This window comes from Oryx dammah, unplaced genomic scaffold (assembly GCF_014754425.2).
Source record: "Oryx dammah isolate SB20612 unplaced genomic scaffold, SCBI_Odam_1.1 HiC_scaffold_2, whole genome shotgun sequence".
Classification (NCBI taxonomy): Eukaryota; Metazoa; Chordata; class Mammalia; order Artiodactyla; family Bovidae; genus Oryx; species Oryx dammah.
The window spans coordinates 92,459,459-92,478,678 of NW_024070186.1; the positions used below are offsets into that span (position 1 = coordinate 92,459,459).

Below are 19,220 nucleotides of genomic sequence, written 5' to 3' on the forward strand. Positions count from 1 at the left end.
ACTTCATTAATAGCTTTCTAATCCTACTATATTCCACTGAAATGTTATTCCACTTCATCTGTGCAAGTAAGTTTAAATAAATCATTGTAAGAATGTGTGACAATGTAGTAGAGCTGTTCCCATGTCCCCGGAAAAGGTTTGCTTATATTTTCATAATTCATCACTGTGATTTAGAGAAATCTACTCAACTATAAATTCAAGGATAAATAGTCACAAGATCCTGCCTATGTAGAGCTCACTTGTCACAACAAAACATCTTTTATTTCTTAGTGTCCTTAAACTATATCTAAATACAATGTTAAGTTCTCTTGAGATTTGATGACAAGTGGACAGTGACATTGCTTTGATATTTTCTTTTGCTGTGGAAGACAGAATGATTAGCAGTGTCAGGGAACAGAAGCAGGGAGAGAGAAACATGGATTTTGTTTTGGCCCTATAAACAAGATCTAAGAAGAAATTGTATTTCTGAAATTTCTAGATAAGAATTCCTATCTATCCCTAACTATCATAGAATTAAACTTAATTAAAATAAGTTGGACTCATTCAGCTATTTAACATGTGATGTTGTAGTCTTATTTAAGGATGAAACTATTATACTGTACTAAGATTAAAACTATGTAGAAAACAAGAAAGTCTTATGCACAAATTAAAACAACAAAAAGATATATTTTTGGTTGATTGAGATTGGGAAATAATTTAGTAAATTAAAAATACTCAGTGTTGGCAAGGCTGCAGGAAAAAGAACATTCTTATGTCTCTGCAGAGCTTGGCAACATGTAACAAAATTTTAAATAAGATCCTTTTACTTAGTAAATCTACTTCTGTGATTTTTTTCCATAAGGATATAAACAGAAAAAAGTATAAGGATATATGTACAAAAATGTTTACTATAACATTGCTGATAAAAGTAAAATGTTAAGAAACAAAATGTCTAAATACCCATCAGTAGGAATCTGGTTTAAGAAATCACTGTGTATATGAGATAATACCCTGTAAAAATAGTGTCTCTCTCTATTTTTTACCATGGAAGGATGGTCAAATTGTTGAATTAGCACTGTCCATAACATCAGAATGTATTGAATAGTACTGAGGAACAAAAGTAGGGAGAGAGAAAGGGAGATACAGAGAGAGAAACAGACAGACAGATCTGTAAGGGTATCTTCTGAAATGTGAATAGCACTCATTAACTCCTATGTAATTTCAAATTAAAGAACATTTATATGTCCAAAATAGCTTTATTACAAGAGACATAAGAAAGATTCTTGCCCATGGTTAGAGCCTTGGTCTGGTCCTTACCGATAATTGCAAGTCTTCCATAAACTTAATTTCAAACATCCCCTCTGACCACCCTACTTCAACAGTTTACTGATTTCACTGCAATGAATGATCCATTGATCTATTTTTTTCATTGTTACCCGCCTTAGGCCCTCCTGTCTCTTCTTATCCAGACAAAATTCTATGGTCAATTATTTCAATCACTTGCTTGCACACACTCTGATCTCCCTCCCTCTCTTTTTCTAGCTGAGCCTCAACCTTGGTTAAACCCAACTCTTCACCTACTCAGCACTTCCCCCACCCCCATCACAGCCAAATGTTCAAGCCCTATTTTTAAGGCTGACACTACAGACATGCTCTAAGCATTTATTCTCCTTTTCCTGTGGGGGTGGGATTTGGTGATGCTGCAACTGCTAGGTAGGCGTTCTGCTCTTGCCCATTCGTCCTCCACCATCCAACTCACTGGCCCAATCTACACTCCCTCTTAGCTGCTTTTTCCAGAATCTTCTCTCTCCTCAGCTTTCTGACCTCTCTCTTGATTTCTGTTTAATTCTCTCTCCCCTCTCTACCCACCCACCTCTTTATACAACTCCCAACAGAAACACCAAAGAAACAGCCTGAAATGAATTAACCATGAGGGTAGCATCTGAAGTCTCAGGTTCCTATTCTGTTTGGGGATAGAGTGTGACCTTGGGCCAGTCACTTCATTCTCTGCTTCTTTGTTTCCTTCCTATCTATGGACGCACATTTGGTTACATAAATATGGAGATGGTTTAAACTAGCTCATGTAAGCAAACAAACATTCTGAAAGTTTAAGATAGGAAAGATATAGCAAATAGTGCCATCACCCTGCTTTCCTCACAATACCATCCTAATTCCATCACCAAAATAATGGCAACCAGCTGGTAAGTATTATTATTGAAATTTTAGTGCTGAAACTTTCTTTGGCCCATCCATGCATCCCACCCAGTAACCATAATGGAAATCCAAACACTTACTGTGAATTTCTCATAGAGCTCATAAGTCAGGAGGGGGTTGGGCAGCTCCCGAAAGTAAAGCTTGCAGAGGGAGCCCACACAGTGGATGTCCTGGAGGTACACTTCCCTTGTCAGATCTGGACATTGATCTGAGCCAAACTCCTGCCTGAAACAACACAGACAGAGACATAACAATCCCAGGAACATGTGTTCCATGTCAGCAGCTACTTGGGCTGCTTAGAGGGTGAACAGACCCTAAACTGCTGATCTGACCATATTTTTGACCTTGATTCAAAAAGACCTTCTATTCCAGGCCCAAGAAAGCTACAAAAGATTTCCACTTTAGGTCTGGGTCATCCCTGCAGAAGCTGCTGTAATGAGAAAGATATAATCCCATTTACGAATGGATTCCTAATGGCATTATGTCTGTAGTTTCAATCGTGAACAGTGAAGAAATATGAAAACAATCTCCCAAAAACCCTGTTGAGATTTCAGTTTTTCCAAAATATTGTTCTAAATGAACTTCTCTCTCTTGGAGGAGAAACCAAACCCAGGGTGAGTCAGATTGTTATCATTCATGTCCACATATTCATGTCAGCCAACTTGTTTTATCTGGAGACTCAAACTCAAGGTCTGAGAACTTCAATCAACTCTCTCTTTGATACTGAGTGGAAACTTCTAGGCTGCCTGACAGTGACTCCCACAGGGCAAAAAGCTTATAAATATCTACTTAAACACTCTATAGTGGGGTGTTTGAGAACATCATCAGATTCCAGGCCTCATTTCTAACTGAAAAAACATTTCTGAGCATGATTATTGAATATACTGCCTCAAATGGTATATACTTGCAAGTTAAAAATTTATTTAAAAGATGATAAATCTGAGCATTAATACAGAAGAGAAGTTAGGTTTTTTGAGAGTATTCATTTAGTCAGGCAAGAGGTGACAGTGGCAACTGGACTCTCAAAACCAGCATCTGGCAACAGCTTGCTGCCCCTTCTCTTGTGGTTCTGCCCTTTAACAAAGAGAAGGGAAATCCCTGATGCTGCCAGAACCTGAAAAGGACTGAGTGAGGCCTTGAAAAGAAAACCATGCAGTGGCCTCATAAATTCACAGGCATGTGTTTTTTTTACAAGGGCAGAACACAAACAACTTAGAGCTTATTCATCTAGTTAGCCAAAAATCTCCCTTGTCAAGGCTAAGGTCAGCCCTTAAGTGAAAAAGAATTGGCCATTGTCCAAGTGTCCTTCCACAATACCACCTTCTGTGTAGTATGCTTCAGAGCTGAGAGTAAACCAGTACTTGCTGTTGAAACTCTGAAAAATATCACGTGAGTAAATCAGTGAACTGATGTAAGCACACAGATGTGTTAAAATCTATGGCTGCAAAAAAACAGCTATTTTTAAAATAGTTATCACTTCTCCGGGAGTAAAAAGGATGTTTTATTCCTGTGGTATAGTTTTATGACAATTGAGATTTGAGGAGGAGGGGCAGAAAACTGAATAGGAGGAAGATAAAAATGACTTACCTGGACAGTGTAAAATTGACACATTAATCCTGTAACAATGTTTTATTTTAAAAGTCTATATTTGTAACTAAAGAATATATAATAAATATATTAAAATGTATTCTTTTGTATTAAAGAACAATCTTTAAAATACATAAACCTATTATTTCAGTCCTAGTACACTATATATATTATATATATGGTATACATTCTATATATATACCTATGTGTGTGTGCTAAGTCACTTCAGTCGTGTCCAGCTCTTTGTGATGCTGGACTGTGGCCACCAGGCTCTTCTGTCCATAGGCTTTTCCAGGCAAGAATACTGGAGTGGGTTGCCATGTCCTCCTCCAGGGGATCTTCCAGATTCAGGGATCGAAGCCACATCTCTTATGTCTCCTGCATTGGCAGGCAAGTTCTTTACCACTAGTGCCTATATTGTATGTAATGTATATATTCTATATATACACTACATATACTACTTTTATTTTACAGCTATAATATCAATATATATTTGAAGATTACCATCCTTTTAACTCAAAAAATTCTGGGATACATTTTAGAATTGTTTAGGATAAATCCATAGAATTGGAAATAGGTCCCGTATGAGTAATTTCAAAAATATAGGCATCAGTTAGAGAAATGCACAACCAGGCAGACTTCTGATTTTTCGAACCAGATGAAATTATCAAATGTTGAGTGTGTGTCAACAGAAAACTCACACTGACCTCTAAGTTCTGAATACCATGTAATGGTATGGGATCTGAGCTTTGGATAGGCAAGTGAGTAATAATAAATCATTTTTTCCCAACTTGTAATTTAAATCATTTGAGTTCAGCTGAATCCACCTAAGAAGAATAAATCTGGTGCAAGACATAGGAACAGATTAAAAGCCCTCAGGAGTTTCTGCTGGAAGGAATTACATCAGACTGAGCTTCCTGATTAGATTAAGAACAGTTAGGCATCTGAAAACATTAGCACTTGATCTTGTGCCCTGACATCCTTCCCTCAATCCCTTCAGTTTTCAGTACTCCCAACACTGGCAGATAAACGTATGGACAGAGGAAGGATCATGGGAGAATTCTTTGGGGGCGATTCTTGGGCTTACCTTAGCCGTTGTATGTTTGAGGTGACTCCTGAAAGCCGGTAAATTCCATCCACGATGCCGTGAGTCTCTATAAATTCTGCACAGCTCTTCAATACATATGGAACTATGCAAAGGAAAAGAAAAAAGCATTACGTTTAAGTCTGACAGTCTTTTAGAGACAGGCTTTTAAAAATCCAGGTAACTTTAAAGAGAAGTAAGGAACGCATATGAGTTATAAGTGGAAACAATTACGTTTAAATGGGAGATGATGTTCTTTGGTATTTAAAAAAAAAATCATAGGGTTTTGTTAAAGTTGGAAAATGCGTGTGTTTTAAGAGTTAGGTCTTAAAGAATTTGAAAAATATGCAAACACTTGGATTTTTGAAACCAGCGGTGACCTTGGAAATCCCACAAGTCAGTCTCCTCATTGCACTGATTCTCCCAGTGTGGTCTCCTGACCAACAGCACCAACCTCTCCTCGGAACTTGCTGGGAGTGCAGATCCCCAGGCCCCACTCCAGACCCACTGAACTGGAAATTCTGGAGGTGGTGCTCAGCAATCTGTATTTTAAAAAGCCTTCCAGGTGACCTCTGTGATAAAATTAGAGAACTATTGCCTATTCTACACATGAGGAAGCCAAGCGGCAGGTAAATTTATTTACCTCGCTTAAGAGTACTTGTTGCTTGTAAAATGTAATTAACATATGGAAAAATGCTTATGATGTACCTGTCTAACTATGATGTAGACAGGTGAAAGAAAAGGCACAAAATCAAATATATGTTGTGAATTCAGCTATGTTTAGAAAACAGCAAAGGGAAAAAAGACTGGAAGAATATTTGCCAGAATGTTAAAGGTGATTTAAAAGTTAAACGGTTTTCTTTTTAAAGGTGAGAACCACCCCTCACTTCACCACCACCAAATGGGTCAAAGAGTCATTGACTGAATGGACCTCATAAAAGGGACCAACATGGCCTCTTGAGTTCCTGCCACTCCATAAGTCCAATGTCTGGGTAAAAGAGTGTGGCTATGCTGTTCTCTCCTCAGGGCTGGACCTGATCAGCTCAGCCAGCTCAGTGACCCAGAATGGAAGCCACAAGCCCTCTGGATGGCATGGAGAGACTCCATGACTTGCCACTTTGGTCCTTGGGCAGATCCACCTGAGGTCCCTCTGTGAGCGTGCTGTGGATGGTATGGAACTATCAAAGCCCCGGGTGCTGAAGTCTTTCGGCATAGAGGTAGGATGGAAACTCCATTACTGTGCTGTGCTCACTCCCCCAAAACATACACAATCCATTAATATCTTCAGTTCAGTTCAGTCGCTCAGTCGTGTCCGACTCTTTGCGACCCCATGAATCACAGCACATCAGGCCTCCCTGTCCATCACCATCTCCCAGAGTTCACTCAGACTCACGTCCATCGAGTCCGTGATGCCATCCAGCCATCTCATCCTCTGTTGTCCCCTTCTCCTCCTGCCCCCAATCCCTCCCAGCATCAGAGTCTTTTCCAATGAGTCAAACCTTCGCATGAGGTGGCCAAAGTACTGGAGCTTCAGCTTTAGCATCATTCCTTCCAAAGAAATCCCAGGGTTGATCTCCTTCAGAATGGACTGGTTGGATCTCCTTGCAGTCCAAGGGACTCTCAAGAGTCTTCTCCAACACCACAGTTCAAAAGCATCAATTCTTCGGCACTCAGCCTTCTTCATAGTCCAACTCTCACATCCATACATGACCACAGGAAAAACCATAGCCTTGACTAGATGGACCTTAGTCGGCAAAGTAATGTCTCTGCTTTTGAATATGCTGTCTAGGTTGGTCATAACTTTTCTTCTTAGATTAGACTAATATCAATCTATCAGTGCTTAATGCACTTGATCACACCTGCACACAATGCCAAGCTGGACTGGACCTTTACATGAGTAGATACTAGGCATTCAGACTCAACATTCTTCCTGGATTCTCTATTACAACACTTTCCACACAACTCCCCCACCATTTCAACTACTAATCATTTTAGGTGCTAAGTAAAACTCATCGTACTTACCATATCCCACCCACCTTTCAAAGACCATGCATCTCCAGAGCCTTTCCACTCCAGGACACACCCTGTCATTCATGACCAACCTACCCCAGGTGGAAAGAGGGCAGGGAGTGAACTTGTACTTGGAACTATTGAGGCCAGAGACCACAGAGGTGGAACCACCCCCTGTGAATGAATACAGGGTGGGAGTGGGGTGTGGTACATGAGGGGCTGTGAGTGTGGGCAGGGGTCCAGAGTCCCCGCCTGGCTTCAAGCAGAAGAGCTTTACTTTCATTTAGTTTATGAAAAAGGTTCTTGGTGAAATTTTTGTCTCCTACCCTTGTGCCTCTAAATATATTTTATAAATAAATAAGTAAATGGCAAGCAGAGTTCCAATGCTTAAAAAACTTGTCTTGTTTAAAAACAGATCCCTATTGTGCACAACAGGTTGACCCTCTCCACCACACCAAGCTGTTGTTCTGTAGCCTGCCACGGGTGGCTATGATGGAGAGTCCAGCTTTGGACTCCAAAGTGCCTTTTGTAACCTTGGGCAAAATATGCAGTAACTCTGTTTCTTAATTTCCACACCTGTAAAATAAGGATAACAGTGATAACAACCTCATAGCTAGGACTGAAATAATAACTGTTAACACTTAGCACAGACCCTGGAATACAGTATGCATTCTACAATCCAGTTGTTTCTGTTTGAAGCTTCTGTATGATGTAAGCTTATCATTTGTGAGATGCAGTCTTGGTGAAAACTGTGCTACCTCCTATCTGGTAGGCAGTGGGGCAGAGCTGACCAAGGGCTTACAAGTTCACATTCACCTCCACTATGCGGAAGGGGTTTTGCATCCCTCTATGGTTCAGTGTTTCTATTTGAAGTGATTTTGCTCACCTGACGCCATTTTTCCACGCACTGAGGTGTATCTTCATAAAACAAAGGCAGTGGCACCCAACAGGGTACAGATTTTGTTAGATTTCTGAACCGTGCATGCCCTTGATGTTTCTCAGTGTGTGTCCATACCAAGGACTATGGCTGTTGCAGGGCGCTGGTGGACTGGACAGCTTGGGGACAGCCCCAAGGAGGACTCAAAAAAAGCCTCAGCCTCGAAGGGCCTTTATAAAGAGCACTCCACAGAAGGGCAGTGCAGGGCCACAAGTCTGTCTTATCCCCTTCTCAGAGAGCCACCTCCCAGCACCAGGGCACTCTGCCGCAGCCCCTCAGGCTCTGTTTGTTTTCAAGGTGAGGAAAACACATTCCCGGATGGAGCCTCTGCCGTGAATTTACTCTGGCTTCGGTACAGAGGTCCTAGAACCTCTTGTCCACAGCTCTGTTTAAACAGGAGGCAATTTTAAAACAATCCAAGGGAAAAGGCCATGGTCCCAGTCCCTGAGGAGCGCTGGCCTTCCTGGATTCTCGTCTCGGGTCAAGTTGGAAGACGCAGGAATTCTCCATCACTCACAGTGAATGGGAAAGGAGCCACTTGACCTCTGTAACCATCCAGCTCTAGAGCCAGAGCAGAGCACTTCTCAGACTGTGGTCCCGAAGAGGGCCAGCAGCAGTAGCTGCCTCGCAAGTGCCTCAACACTGAAGCTGAAGAATCACGGTCTAGACCAGTGATCCTCATACTGGAACATGGATACAACCCCCTGGGATCTTGTGAACATGCAGATTCCAACGGGAGGGTGGGGGTCAAGAATCTGCGTTTCTGATGAATTCCCAGGTGACTGAGATACAGCCAATCTGTAGCCCGTGCTCAGGGTAGCAATGCTCTAACTGACTGGTGATATTTCAGGGGCTCACTAAGAGTTTAGTCTCAAAGTCTCAGAATTCTTTAGACTATTGTTCCTGGGGTCCAATAAAATTGGGGACAACCTAGGATTCTGGACAGGATAAAAGATTGAAACAAAATAGCTGAGTAGTTAGAGATGGAAAGAAAGTGTCCATTGTCTATTTAGGTTGCTGTTGGAGGTTGGAGTCACAGAGCTAGTTCTGTGGGGATTACCATGGACCCAAAGAACTTCAAGTCTCCTCCTACAGAGGGGCACACAGTTGCTGATTATGATATAATGCTGTAACTTCTTCGAATTGTTGCACTGATGGTTCTCTAAGTCCCTTTCTTGTTCTGTTTTTTCTGGATCAGCGACCTTAAACGTTAAATTTTAATTTGAGTACAAAATAAATCTTGGTGGTTTTCTATGATGGAAAAGAGCTCTTTGATTTACGCTTTACAGTTTACAAATGTTTTAAAGTCCTTTGTTTCATTGGATCCAACTTGGTACAACTAAAATACATTGTATACTTGCAAATACATGTGGGGGTAGTCTCCTCAATACTGAACCTCTTCAAGGGTTTAGGGAAGAAAAGGCCAGCAGTCAAATCATTTCTTTGAATCCCCCCTAGAGGTAATGTCTGCTAAGCTACCCCAGCTCTCTGCATGGCCAGGATCTAACCAGATCTGGCGATGGAGAGTGGAGAAAGCACAGTTTTATTTGGTCAGTTATGTGGTCTTGGCAGCCACATTCTTTCACAATGCAAACTGCATTTGTGTTTCAGAGAAACATGGCACTCCCCCCTCCCCATTCTAGATTTTTGTTAAGGTCTTGGGCTGCTCAGATTTCATTTCCTCTCTGGGGGCTGCATCCCTAGTCTTCAAGGTAAAGTCAAGTGGTGCAAACACACAATGGACTACTACTCAAGAATAACTAAGAATGATATAGCATATGGGTGACAGAAGCTGTATGATTCCATCCACACAGAACTGGAGAAAATGCAAACCAATTTATAGTGGGAGAAAGCAGGAAGAGGCAGGACTGCAGAGGGGCTGAGAACACTTGGGGCATGATGGATACATTCATCATCTTGATTGAAGTAATAGAAAAGAACAAGGATCACTGGTGGATAAAGAACTGATACTTGCAAAGGGAAAGGCAAAGAGAGACAAGCGGCTGAACAGGGAAGAAAGCTTTGAGACTCTTCTGCTGGGCACAGGGGAGGGACGGAGGGAGGCCTTCAAGTAGTTCTGCTGTGCTTGAATGAGGCAGTTTTTCAAGAGATGAAATAAAGATTTAAATCCCTTTTCTGTTATTCTTGGGAGTCAGCAGAGAACTTCCTAGCTTTCCATCCCCCAGGAATCCAAGAGCTGTCAGAGCAGCTCCCGTGCTTCTCCCTCTGCCAGCTCCCACTCTGTATTTCTGCTCCCTCCTTCCTCAGGCGCGAGACTCCAACTCCAGTGCTGTGTTCCTCCCAGCCTCTGTGGGTCTTGGCTTGGCTAAGAAGTCTCTGTCCTTCTGCAATTCTCCTTCTTTGATTGCACCCCCCTCTCCCCCCCGCCACCGGCTTTAGTTCTTATTCCTCCTTTCTGTTTTAACTTCTTTCTACTCCCTTCCTCCTGGCCTAATGTAGAATTATAGAATTTGTGGTGTTTATTTTTTAAAGTATAATGTTTTCTGTTTTTTACAAAAAGCAAATTAACTGCTTTCTAATTTTCCAAGGGGAAAAAAGTTTAAATATGCCCTGTCTTCCTTGGAGTAGTTTCTTTTTTTGTTCTTTTAACCTTCAACAAAATTGAGATACAAATCAAATGTCATAAAGTTCACCCTTTTCAAGCACACAATTAAGTGGTTTTCAGTATATTGACAGAGTTAAGCAACCATCACATTTCAGAACATTTTCATTACTCCAATTCCAGAACATTTCTCTACATACAAGGTTATTCACTGCAGCAATATTTGTAATAGCATGAGCTACTCCATCAATAGGAAGCTATTTATATAAATTATGGAATAGCCATATAATGGAATACTATATAGTCATCAAAAGAATGAGGAAACCTTCATGTACTGATATACATGAAGTATATACTGATATACATGAAGCATTCTCCCAAGATAAACTGTTAAGCAAAAAGAATGAGGTACAGAACAGTGTAGCAGTATGCTAACATTTGTTTTTTAAAAAGAGAGAATAAAAGAACCGCTATAAAATCCTTTGTACATGCATTAAATATCTATGGAAGGACACATAAAAATGTGATAACTTTAGTTGCCTGCAGGAAAATGAACTGGGAAGCTGAAGTCAGGGCTATCAGTAAGAGAAAGACTCTTCATTATATACTTTTTACACTTTTGAATTTTGAACTATAAGAATATATTACCTTTCCCCAATTTTTTTCATAAAAACCCAATTCAACAAATACTGAAAATCTGTTCTAACCCAGCATTAGGTACTGGGTGTTGCCTGAAATTATGTCATCTCCATCACTAAGTTGTGAGCTCTCTAGGGACAGTGAAGATAGCACTGTCTTATTCATAAAATAGCCTTGAAAACACAAGCACTTAAAGTGTGCTGTTAAACAAGGGATTGGTCATTACTCTCCAGATAAGTTTTCAGTGCTCCATTGATATCTGGGTCCTTCAAAGAAGAAAACACTTTTCATGTATCATGAAATAACAGTACTGCATAAGGTGCTATTTTTCTCTTTTAGTAGCCTTCTCCATAATCATAGCCAATCCACAAAACAGGTAAAATTCTTGATTTTGAAAATGTGAAATATGATTCTCAGAGAGGTTATGTAAGTTGCCCAACATCACACAGCTAGTAGATGCCAAGTACACCTATCTGATTCAAACCCTCCTTGTCAGGAGGACAGGTTCCATGAGTTAGTGGCCAGGTATAGAGGCACCATTTAACCATTTAAGGAGAGGTGTTTGATTCCTTGCCCTTGACTAGAAAATGTCTGAAATTCTACCATTGCAGTCCCTACCTTATGGTGGTGATGGCTTTAGGTCAATTGTATTTGACAAGGAAGCCAAGAAGACTCAATGGAGAAAAGACAGTCTGGGAAAAATGGATATTCGCATGTTGAAAATCAAACTAGACCTGTATCTTATACCACTCACCAATATTAACTTAAAATGGACTAAAGACATGAAACCATGGAACTCCTAGAAGAAGACACAGGAAAAAAGCTCCGTGACATGGGTCTTGGCAATGACATCTAAAGCACAAGCAACAAAATAAAAAATAAACAGGCAGGATTACATCAAACTAAAAAAGCTCTGCACGGCAAAGAAACAGCCAACAAAGTGAAAAGACAACCTATGGAATGGGAAAAAATATTTGTAAACCATGTATCTGATAAGAGGTAAATATCCAAAAAACAAAAAGAACTCAAACAACGCCATAGTAAAAAAAACTAAATAATACAGTCAAAAAATGGGGAAAAGATCTGGATGGACACTTTTCCAAGGAAAATATACAAAAGGCCAACAGATACATGAAAAATGCTCAACATCCCTAGCCACTAGAAAAATGCTAATCAAAACCATAATGAGATATCACCTCATGTTAGAATGACCATCATCAAAAAGATAAGAGATACATGCTGACAAGGATGTGGAGAAAAGGGAATGCCTGTGCACTGTTAGTGAGATTATAACCTGCTATAGCCACTATGAAAAACAGTATGGATCCTCAAAAAGTTAAAAAAGTTAACAAAACTGCCATATGATCTAGTAATTACACTTACGGAAATATATCCAAAGGGAACAAAACCACTAACTTGACAAGATATCTGCACCACCCAGTTCACAGTAGCATTATTAATAGTCAAGACATGGAAACAACATGTGTCTCTCAAGATGATCCGATAAATAAGCTGTGGCACACATATATAACAGAATAATATTCAGCCATAAAAATAAGGAAATTCTGCCATTTGTGACAACACGGATGGACCTTGAGGGCATGATGCTAAGTGAAATAAGTCAGACAGGGAAAGAGAAATACTGTATGATCTCACTTATATGTGGATTCTAAGAAGAAAAAAAAGAGACTCATAGAAAAAGATCAGATTTGTGGCTACCAGAGGCAGGGATGCGGAAGGTAGAGAGAAGGAATTGGAGAAAGGTGGTCAAAAGGTAAAAATTTCCAATCACAAGATACATAAGTACTAGAGTTATAATGGACAGTATGAAGATTAGAGTTAACATTGCTGTACATTATATATGAAAATTAAAAGAGTAAATCCTAAGTGTTCTCATCATAAGGAAAAAATTTTTTCTTTTCTTTCTCTTTATATTGTATCTATACGAGATGATGAGTGCTAACCACACTTACTGTGGTAATCATTTCTCAATATATGTAAGTCAAATTATTATGCTGTACACATTAAACTGAAATACAGTGGAGTATGTCAATTACTGGCTTCCCAGATGGCTTACTGGTAAAGAATCGACCTGCTAATGTAGGAGACGTGGGTTCAGTCCCTGGTTTGGGAAGATCCCCTGGAGGAGGAAATGGCAACCTGCTCCAGTATCCTTGCCTGGAAAATTCCACGGACAGAGGAGCCTGGCAGGCTACAGTCCATGGGGTTGCAAAGAGTTGGACACAACTAAGCACAGTTACACACCCATCAATTATATCTCAATAAAACCTGGGGAAAAGAATAAAAAATGAAAAAGATACACAAATATAAAGAGCAAAGAGTGACTGCACTGTCCCTTTTACACCACAACATTCCCCAGTATCTTAAACAGTAAAAGAGACACACGCTGAAAAGTTAATAGCATGTTTTTACTTTTCTATATTCTTTATTTTGCTTTTCTGAATTTTCTGTAGTGAGGATGCGGTACAAATAATTTTTTTAAAGAATGGGTTTTTTTTTTTTTTTTTTAATAAGTTTCAGTAAAGAAGCCAAAGGGTTTTCTAAAGTTAGTGAGGCAATTTCTGTATGTTTGTTGAAGTCCTTCCCAATGGCCCTGGGAGGTAAATAGAAGTATTTGCCTAACCTGCTGCCCTGGTGGGGCCAAGGACTAACTCTGCTCCACTGCCAGGTGAGGCTGCTGACGTCAGACTGCATCCTAGAGGCCCCTCTTCTCCCCTCCCGGCTCTCAGCTCCCAAATCAAGACGGTTCTTTCCCACAGAAGTGTCCAGGTCCTCCCTCTGGCCCACACCCTCACTCATCCCACCTGAGCCCTCTGGTCTCTACTACTGATATGCCCACTGCTTCCAGTGACAGTGATTCTTCTTCCATCAAAAGCACATGTACTGAGAGTCTATCCAGCCTAAGGGACAAAAAGGCGAATAAGATCTTTGCTCACGAGAAATCAAGAAGGGAAGAGACAATTCCTGTGCACTTACTATGTGCAGACCCCTGGGCTCACCACTTTCACGCATTATTTATACTCAGTGCAATCCTCCCAACCACTTTCTGAGGAAGGTATGTCCTTGTTTTATATTAATAAACAAGGAAACTGAAGTTCAGAGGCGTTAAGCAACTCAGCCAGTAGGAAAAGACCAAGCAAAATATTTAAGTGCCCTTGAGAGGCACAAAAATGTGACAGCATTTCTTCTAAAAAGATTACACAAAGATGGGGGAAGTCAGGCAGGGTTTCTAGGTGTTGATCAAGAACAGGAAATTGTGTGCATTACAGAGGGCTGACAGTGACAGAGGAAATTCATTAAAGAGGACTGAGGCAGAACCTCACCCCGGCGCCTCATGATGCTGTGAGATCACCGGATAAAGAAGGACCTACAAGGCTATGCAATAAGAACTCTGACATTGGTTCCCAGAGGGTGATTTGAGATGCTGTGATGTGATTAGATACAATGTGATGCAATATATACTGCGATATACGCAGAAAGCTTAGGTAAGCTGCCAGCATATAATAAGCACTTTGTGAACGTTACCCACTTTCTGATGGGAGCTAGGGCAGAGAATGGTATAAACAAGGTAGGAAAACAAGAAATAATGTGGTGAATTCCAGGAATGCTGACTAGACCTGTCCGGTGGAGGGGAAGGTAAATTCAGGTAAACTGGGGGAGTTTTGACAGCTAAGGAAGACTGTTCTGTCTTGAGCTCCACTGCCAGAAACACCTTTCTAAAACACTATGATAAAGCCCCCCTACTCTGAAACCATCACTGGCTCCCCAGTGCCTATAGAATAATGTCCAATCTAGACAGTTGCCTACTCAGAGGTAACCCTGGAACTCTTCCCCTCAAGGGAACAGACTGTTGAGAAAGTTGGGTCAGGGAGCGGGTAATACGAAGGGAGAGTGAAAGTCGCTCAGTCGTGTCTGACTCTTCACAGCCCCATGGACTATACAGTCCATGGAATTCTCCAGGCCAGAATACTGGAATGGGTAGCCTTTCCCTTCTCCAGGGGATCTTCCCAACCCAGGTACTGAACCACGGGCGTCTCCCACGTTGCAGGTGGAGTCTTTACCAGCTGAGCAACCAGGAAAGTCCTATGAAGGGAAAGACTTGCCACAAACATATCACTCCAACAAGAGAAAACAGGTGTCTCTTTTGGGTCAGTGTAGTCAGACACGACTGAAACGACTTAGCAGCAGCAGCAGCAGAGAACCTCTTACACTTTGCATAAGATGAAAGGGGAGGTGAGAGGGCCTACTCTTTTCTGGTTGCTTCTGAAAATTCCTTTAAGAAATCTCAGTGCTTTTGTGACTCAAAGATAAAAGGCTGGTTGAGGGCAGCCAAACACCTGGGGCAACACACCATCAGTTAATGAGCAACTGGAAACAGCCTACCAGGGCCTGTCACAGTGGCCTCTGGGGTGTGTTTTGGTTTCGGCGAGGGGAGGGTTGTGACCATGAGGAAGGGTGGAGCTGACTAGAGAACCTGGGTGAGACGTGATGAGGCCACATGGAGAACAAACCTGGAGGAGCCCCGCCTGGTCTCGGGCTCAGAGTGGGCCCTGCCTGCCTGGTACATGGGAACTGTGCAGGGAATGCCCCTTTGCTGGGAATGTCCCCCTTGTCCCTTGCTGAACATGGGGGCTGCTAGGCTTTGCATAATTTATGAAGACTTTTTTTTGGCTCATCTTTCCTACTGTCTGACTTTGCTCTCAGGGGAGTGTGGAGCAGACATCACTCACTCCATAAGGCTGCTCATGGATGCCAGAAAGTTCTTCCAGGCATGCCCCAGCACACTCCCAGGCCCAGCTGGGAGCATCAGTTCCCTTATTATTGCCAACGAATCACTAAATTCATAGGTTTAACTGCATCCAGACCATAGTCAGCTTGGCTCACCCGATCAAGATTTTATTTCCTGGACTAAAGCAGACCCTGTCTTTCTTCCCACATGCTCCTTGAGATGCCACGGATGGAGGCTCTTCAACAGTGATGGATAACGAGGATGGCCATGTCTGGCTACCGAGAGAGTCCCAGAAGGGGGAAGGATGGAGCTGAGTCGGTTAATGAGACAGAAATAGGGAAAACAAACCAGCTTCTTGAACTGCGTGCTCACTAATACCAGTCATCTTAAGAATGAGGACAATGTACACTTTCTTTCTCATCTGAGTGTCTCTAGGCCATCTTATTTTTTTTTCCTGCATGCCTTAGTAGGTGATCATGGGATGCAGTAACCAAATGCTCTGTGGGGACTCTGTCAGTTCATTTAATTCTCACAACTCTGAGGTGTAGGCATTGCTATTCCTATCATACAGACAGAAAACTAAGGTTTGTTGTGGTTGGATGGCTTGCCCAAGGTCAAACTGTTAGTGGCAAAGCTGGGGTACAATTATGAGTCTGTCTGGATTCCAAGTTCATGTACTTTCCAGTACATTGTATAAGCCTAACCTCTGCACCAGGGAAACCCAGGCACAGAGCAGGCATGAGGAAGACCAGAAAGCTGCAGAAAATTGAGGTGATTGGGTTTTCCCTGGTGGCTCAGATGGTAAGGGATCACCCTGCAATGCCAGAGACCCGGGTTTGATCCCCGGGTTGAAAAGATCCCCTGGTGAAGGAAGAGGCTACCCACTCCAGTATTCTTGCCTGGAGAATTCCACAGACAGAGGACTCTGGCATGAAGTCCATGGAGTCGCAAAGTCGGACATGACTGAGCGACCAACGTTTTCACTTTCATGTCCAAAAGATGAGAGAGAAGGACTTATGACAAGGAATTAAGAAACCTGGGTTCTAGTCCTGACCTCCAGGTACTAGATTTCAGGCCTTTGAGGAGAGTATCCACTATGTTCCTCTTTGAGTTGCCCCCCCAGGTGACTCACAGGTACTAGGTGCTAAGTACACATTAGTTAAAGCAACGTGACCAGTTGTATATACTCGAGCAAAAATATAGCTACTCCCAGCCTCGGGCTTTCATCTGCACAGGTTCAAGTTCTGGATCTAGACGATTGCTAATGGTCCTTCCAGGTCTAACATCCTGTGACCTGTGAACTTCCTGGATGAAGCTAGGGAGAAGCTGGGCTAGAAATTAAGAAGCCAGATTTGACCTCTACCTTCGATATTCAGGTCCTCACCCTACTGGTTCTGATTTATATCTAGGACTGCTATGGAAAAACACTCAAGTTCTTGTTAGTTTTGTTTTTGTTTCTTATTTGTATTGTTCACTGACTCCCCAACTTGCCCCATCCATAAGAATAGAAATTTGTATTAAATAAACTTCAATTTCAGCAGGTTTACATGTATCTCTTTGCTATAGCTGGACTCCTATTAATCCCAGTGCTATTTTGATTATTATGGAGCCTGGAATTGTCCAGGGACTTGGTTTTAAATGGTGCTGAGTTCATTTGAAGGTCCCCCTCGACTGATGGGACCATGGCCTGAGAGCAAGAAATATCTTCTCTTGCTTGTTGCACCTTCTGGGTTTCCTGGGAGCCTCAGCTTCCTGATGGCTTCCAGGTCTCTGGCACCATGGGTTCTTTTCATTTCAAGGTTTTCCTAAAATCATCTTTGCTAATGAAAAATGGGGAGCATTTAGAAAAAACAACTTCATCGCTGGCCCGCTGTGTCTAAGGGAAGAACAGCCAGGTAGCCCTTATCAGCTTCTCCGGGCACACCCTCTCCTAGCATCCTTTCATTTCCTGCCCGGTATTCCCGAGCCACAGGCAGCCATTGTTTCCAGAACCGCTCTGCTTGGAAGCCCTGGTACCCTGGCCTCCCAGAGCTTCCTGTTGTTACAAGGCCTCTCCTTCCTGCTGAAAACAACAGCATTTGCCTGCCTATGTAACCCTTCTGGGGCAACTCATTTCTACCACGAGAAGAAGGCTGTGGTAGGTTTGTTTTGTGCTTGCAAATACTGGGTGCTCATTAAACTTATTTAGCTGCCCCTCCCCCTTATTATACAAGGGCTGCAAGCAGAAAAGAAATTAAATACAGATGAGCAAAAGAAAAAAACAGTCACTAAATCTCATGCTTTGCTATTGGCACTTGAGACCTCTTTGGAGTTCATGGTTTAAGACTATGCATCTACATATACAGAATTTACCCTGGACCCAGGGCCACCCATTCCCAAAGGCTGAAACAGAGGCAGGGAGGCCTGCCTAGAAACCAGCCTCTCGGAGGTTCTCATACATTTGTTTGCAAAAGAAGCTCTGAGCAGCTTAAGGAAAGTGCAGATTCCCAGAGATGCCCCTGCAAATTCTCAGCACTATTCTTGGAGAAACTCTGAAAGAGATCCTCTTAAAAACTCCACTAAAAAATATGGCAGGAAGGCTTCCCTGGTGATCCAGTACCTAAGACTCTGCACTCCCCAGTACTGGGGGCCCAGGTTCGATCCTTGTTCAGGGAACTAGATACCACATGCTGCTACTAAGACCCAGTGCAGCCAAGTAAATAAATAAAATTTAAAAAATATGGCAGGAGCTCATGCAGCAACTGAACATAATAAAGGTTGGGGAGGTGTCAGACCAGTGACATTGTTGGGACTTTAAGGGCTAGAAGTGAAAGTTGTTCAGTTGTGTCTGAATCTTTGCAACCCCATGGAGTTGTAGCCTTCAGTTCCTCTGTCCGTGGAATTCTGTAGGCAAGAATACTGGAGTGGGTTGCCCTTCCCTTCTCCAGGGGATCCTTCCCACCCAGGGGTCAAACCTGGGTCTCCTAGATTGCAGACAGATTCTTTACCATCTAAGCCACCAGGGAAGCCTTAAGGGCTAGGAGACTCCTCAATCCATCTCCCTGCAGGCTGCCACGATGAACTTTCAAAGACACAGATCTGATTGTGTTTGTCCCTAGGGAAGACCAAGAACCACCGTCGGGACATGCTTGGTTCTTTGTGATCTTTTCCTCTGCGCTAACCTTTCTAGTCACAGCACGCTCCCTGTCGGTCCTGAAGTCCATCCCTCATGCTGCCCTCTCCTTCTTCTGACTGAGATGCACCCCTCAGCCAGATGCTTCCTGGCTCTTCAGATTACTTCTCTAGAGCCTTTCCCGTAGCCTCAGAGAGTAAATCCCCAAAACACAGGACACAACGCTCTGCTGTATCGTCTAGAACTCTGGGCACCATTTTATGAGGCAGATGAAGATCGTCTAATTTCTTCGAGCTTCTGTGTCTTGGCCTTGGGAAGTGTAGTTGAGGGGTATGATGTAGAGCA

The 19,220-nt window shown here is 42.3% G+C and overlaps 1 protein-coding gene across 1 annotated transcript in view; it reads right to left on the reverse strand.

Moving 5' to 3' along the window:
• ARHGAP31 (Rho GTPase activating protein 31) overlaps window positions 1-19,220 on the reverse strand; it is a 122,068-nt gene that overhangs the window by 46,503 nt on the left and 56,345 nt on the right. Inside the window, exons 2-3 of the mRNA XM_040250962.1 lie at window positions 4,868-4,970; window positions 2,274-2,418 (exon numbers count right to left, since the gene is read on the reverse strand). Of these exons, the coding sequence (XP_040106896.1) occupies window positions 2,274-2,418; window positions 4,868-4,970 (248 nt within the window). The remainder of the gene's footprint in view (window positions 1-2,273; window positions 2,419-4,867; window positions 4,971-19,220) is intronic.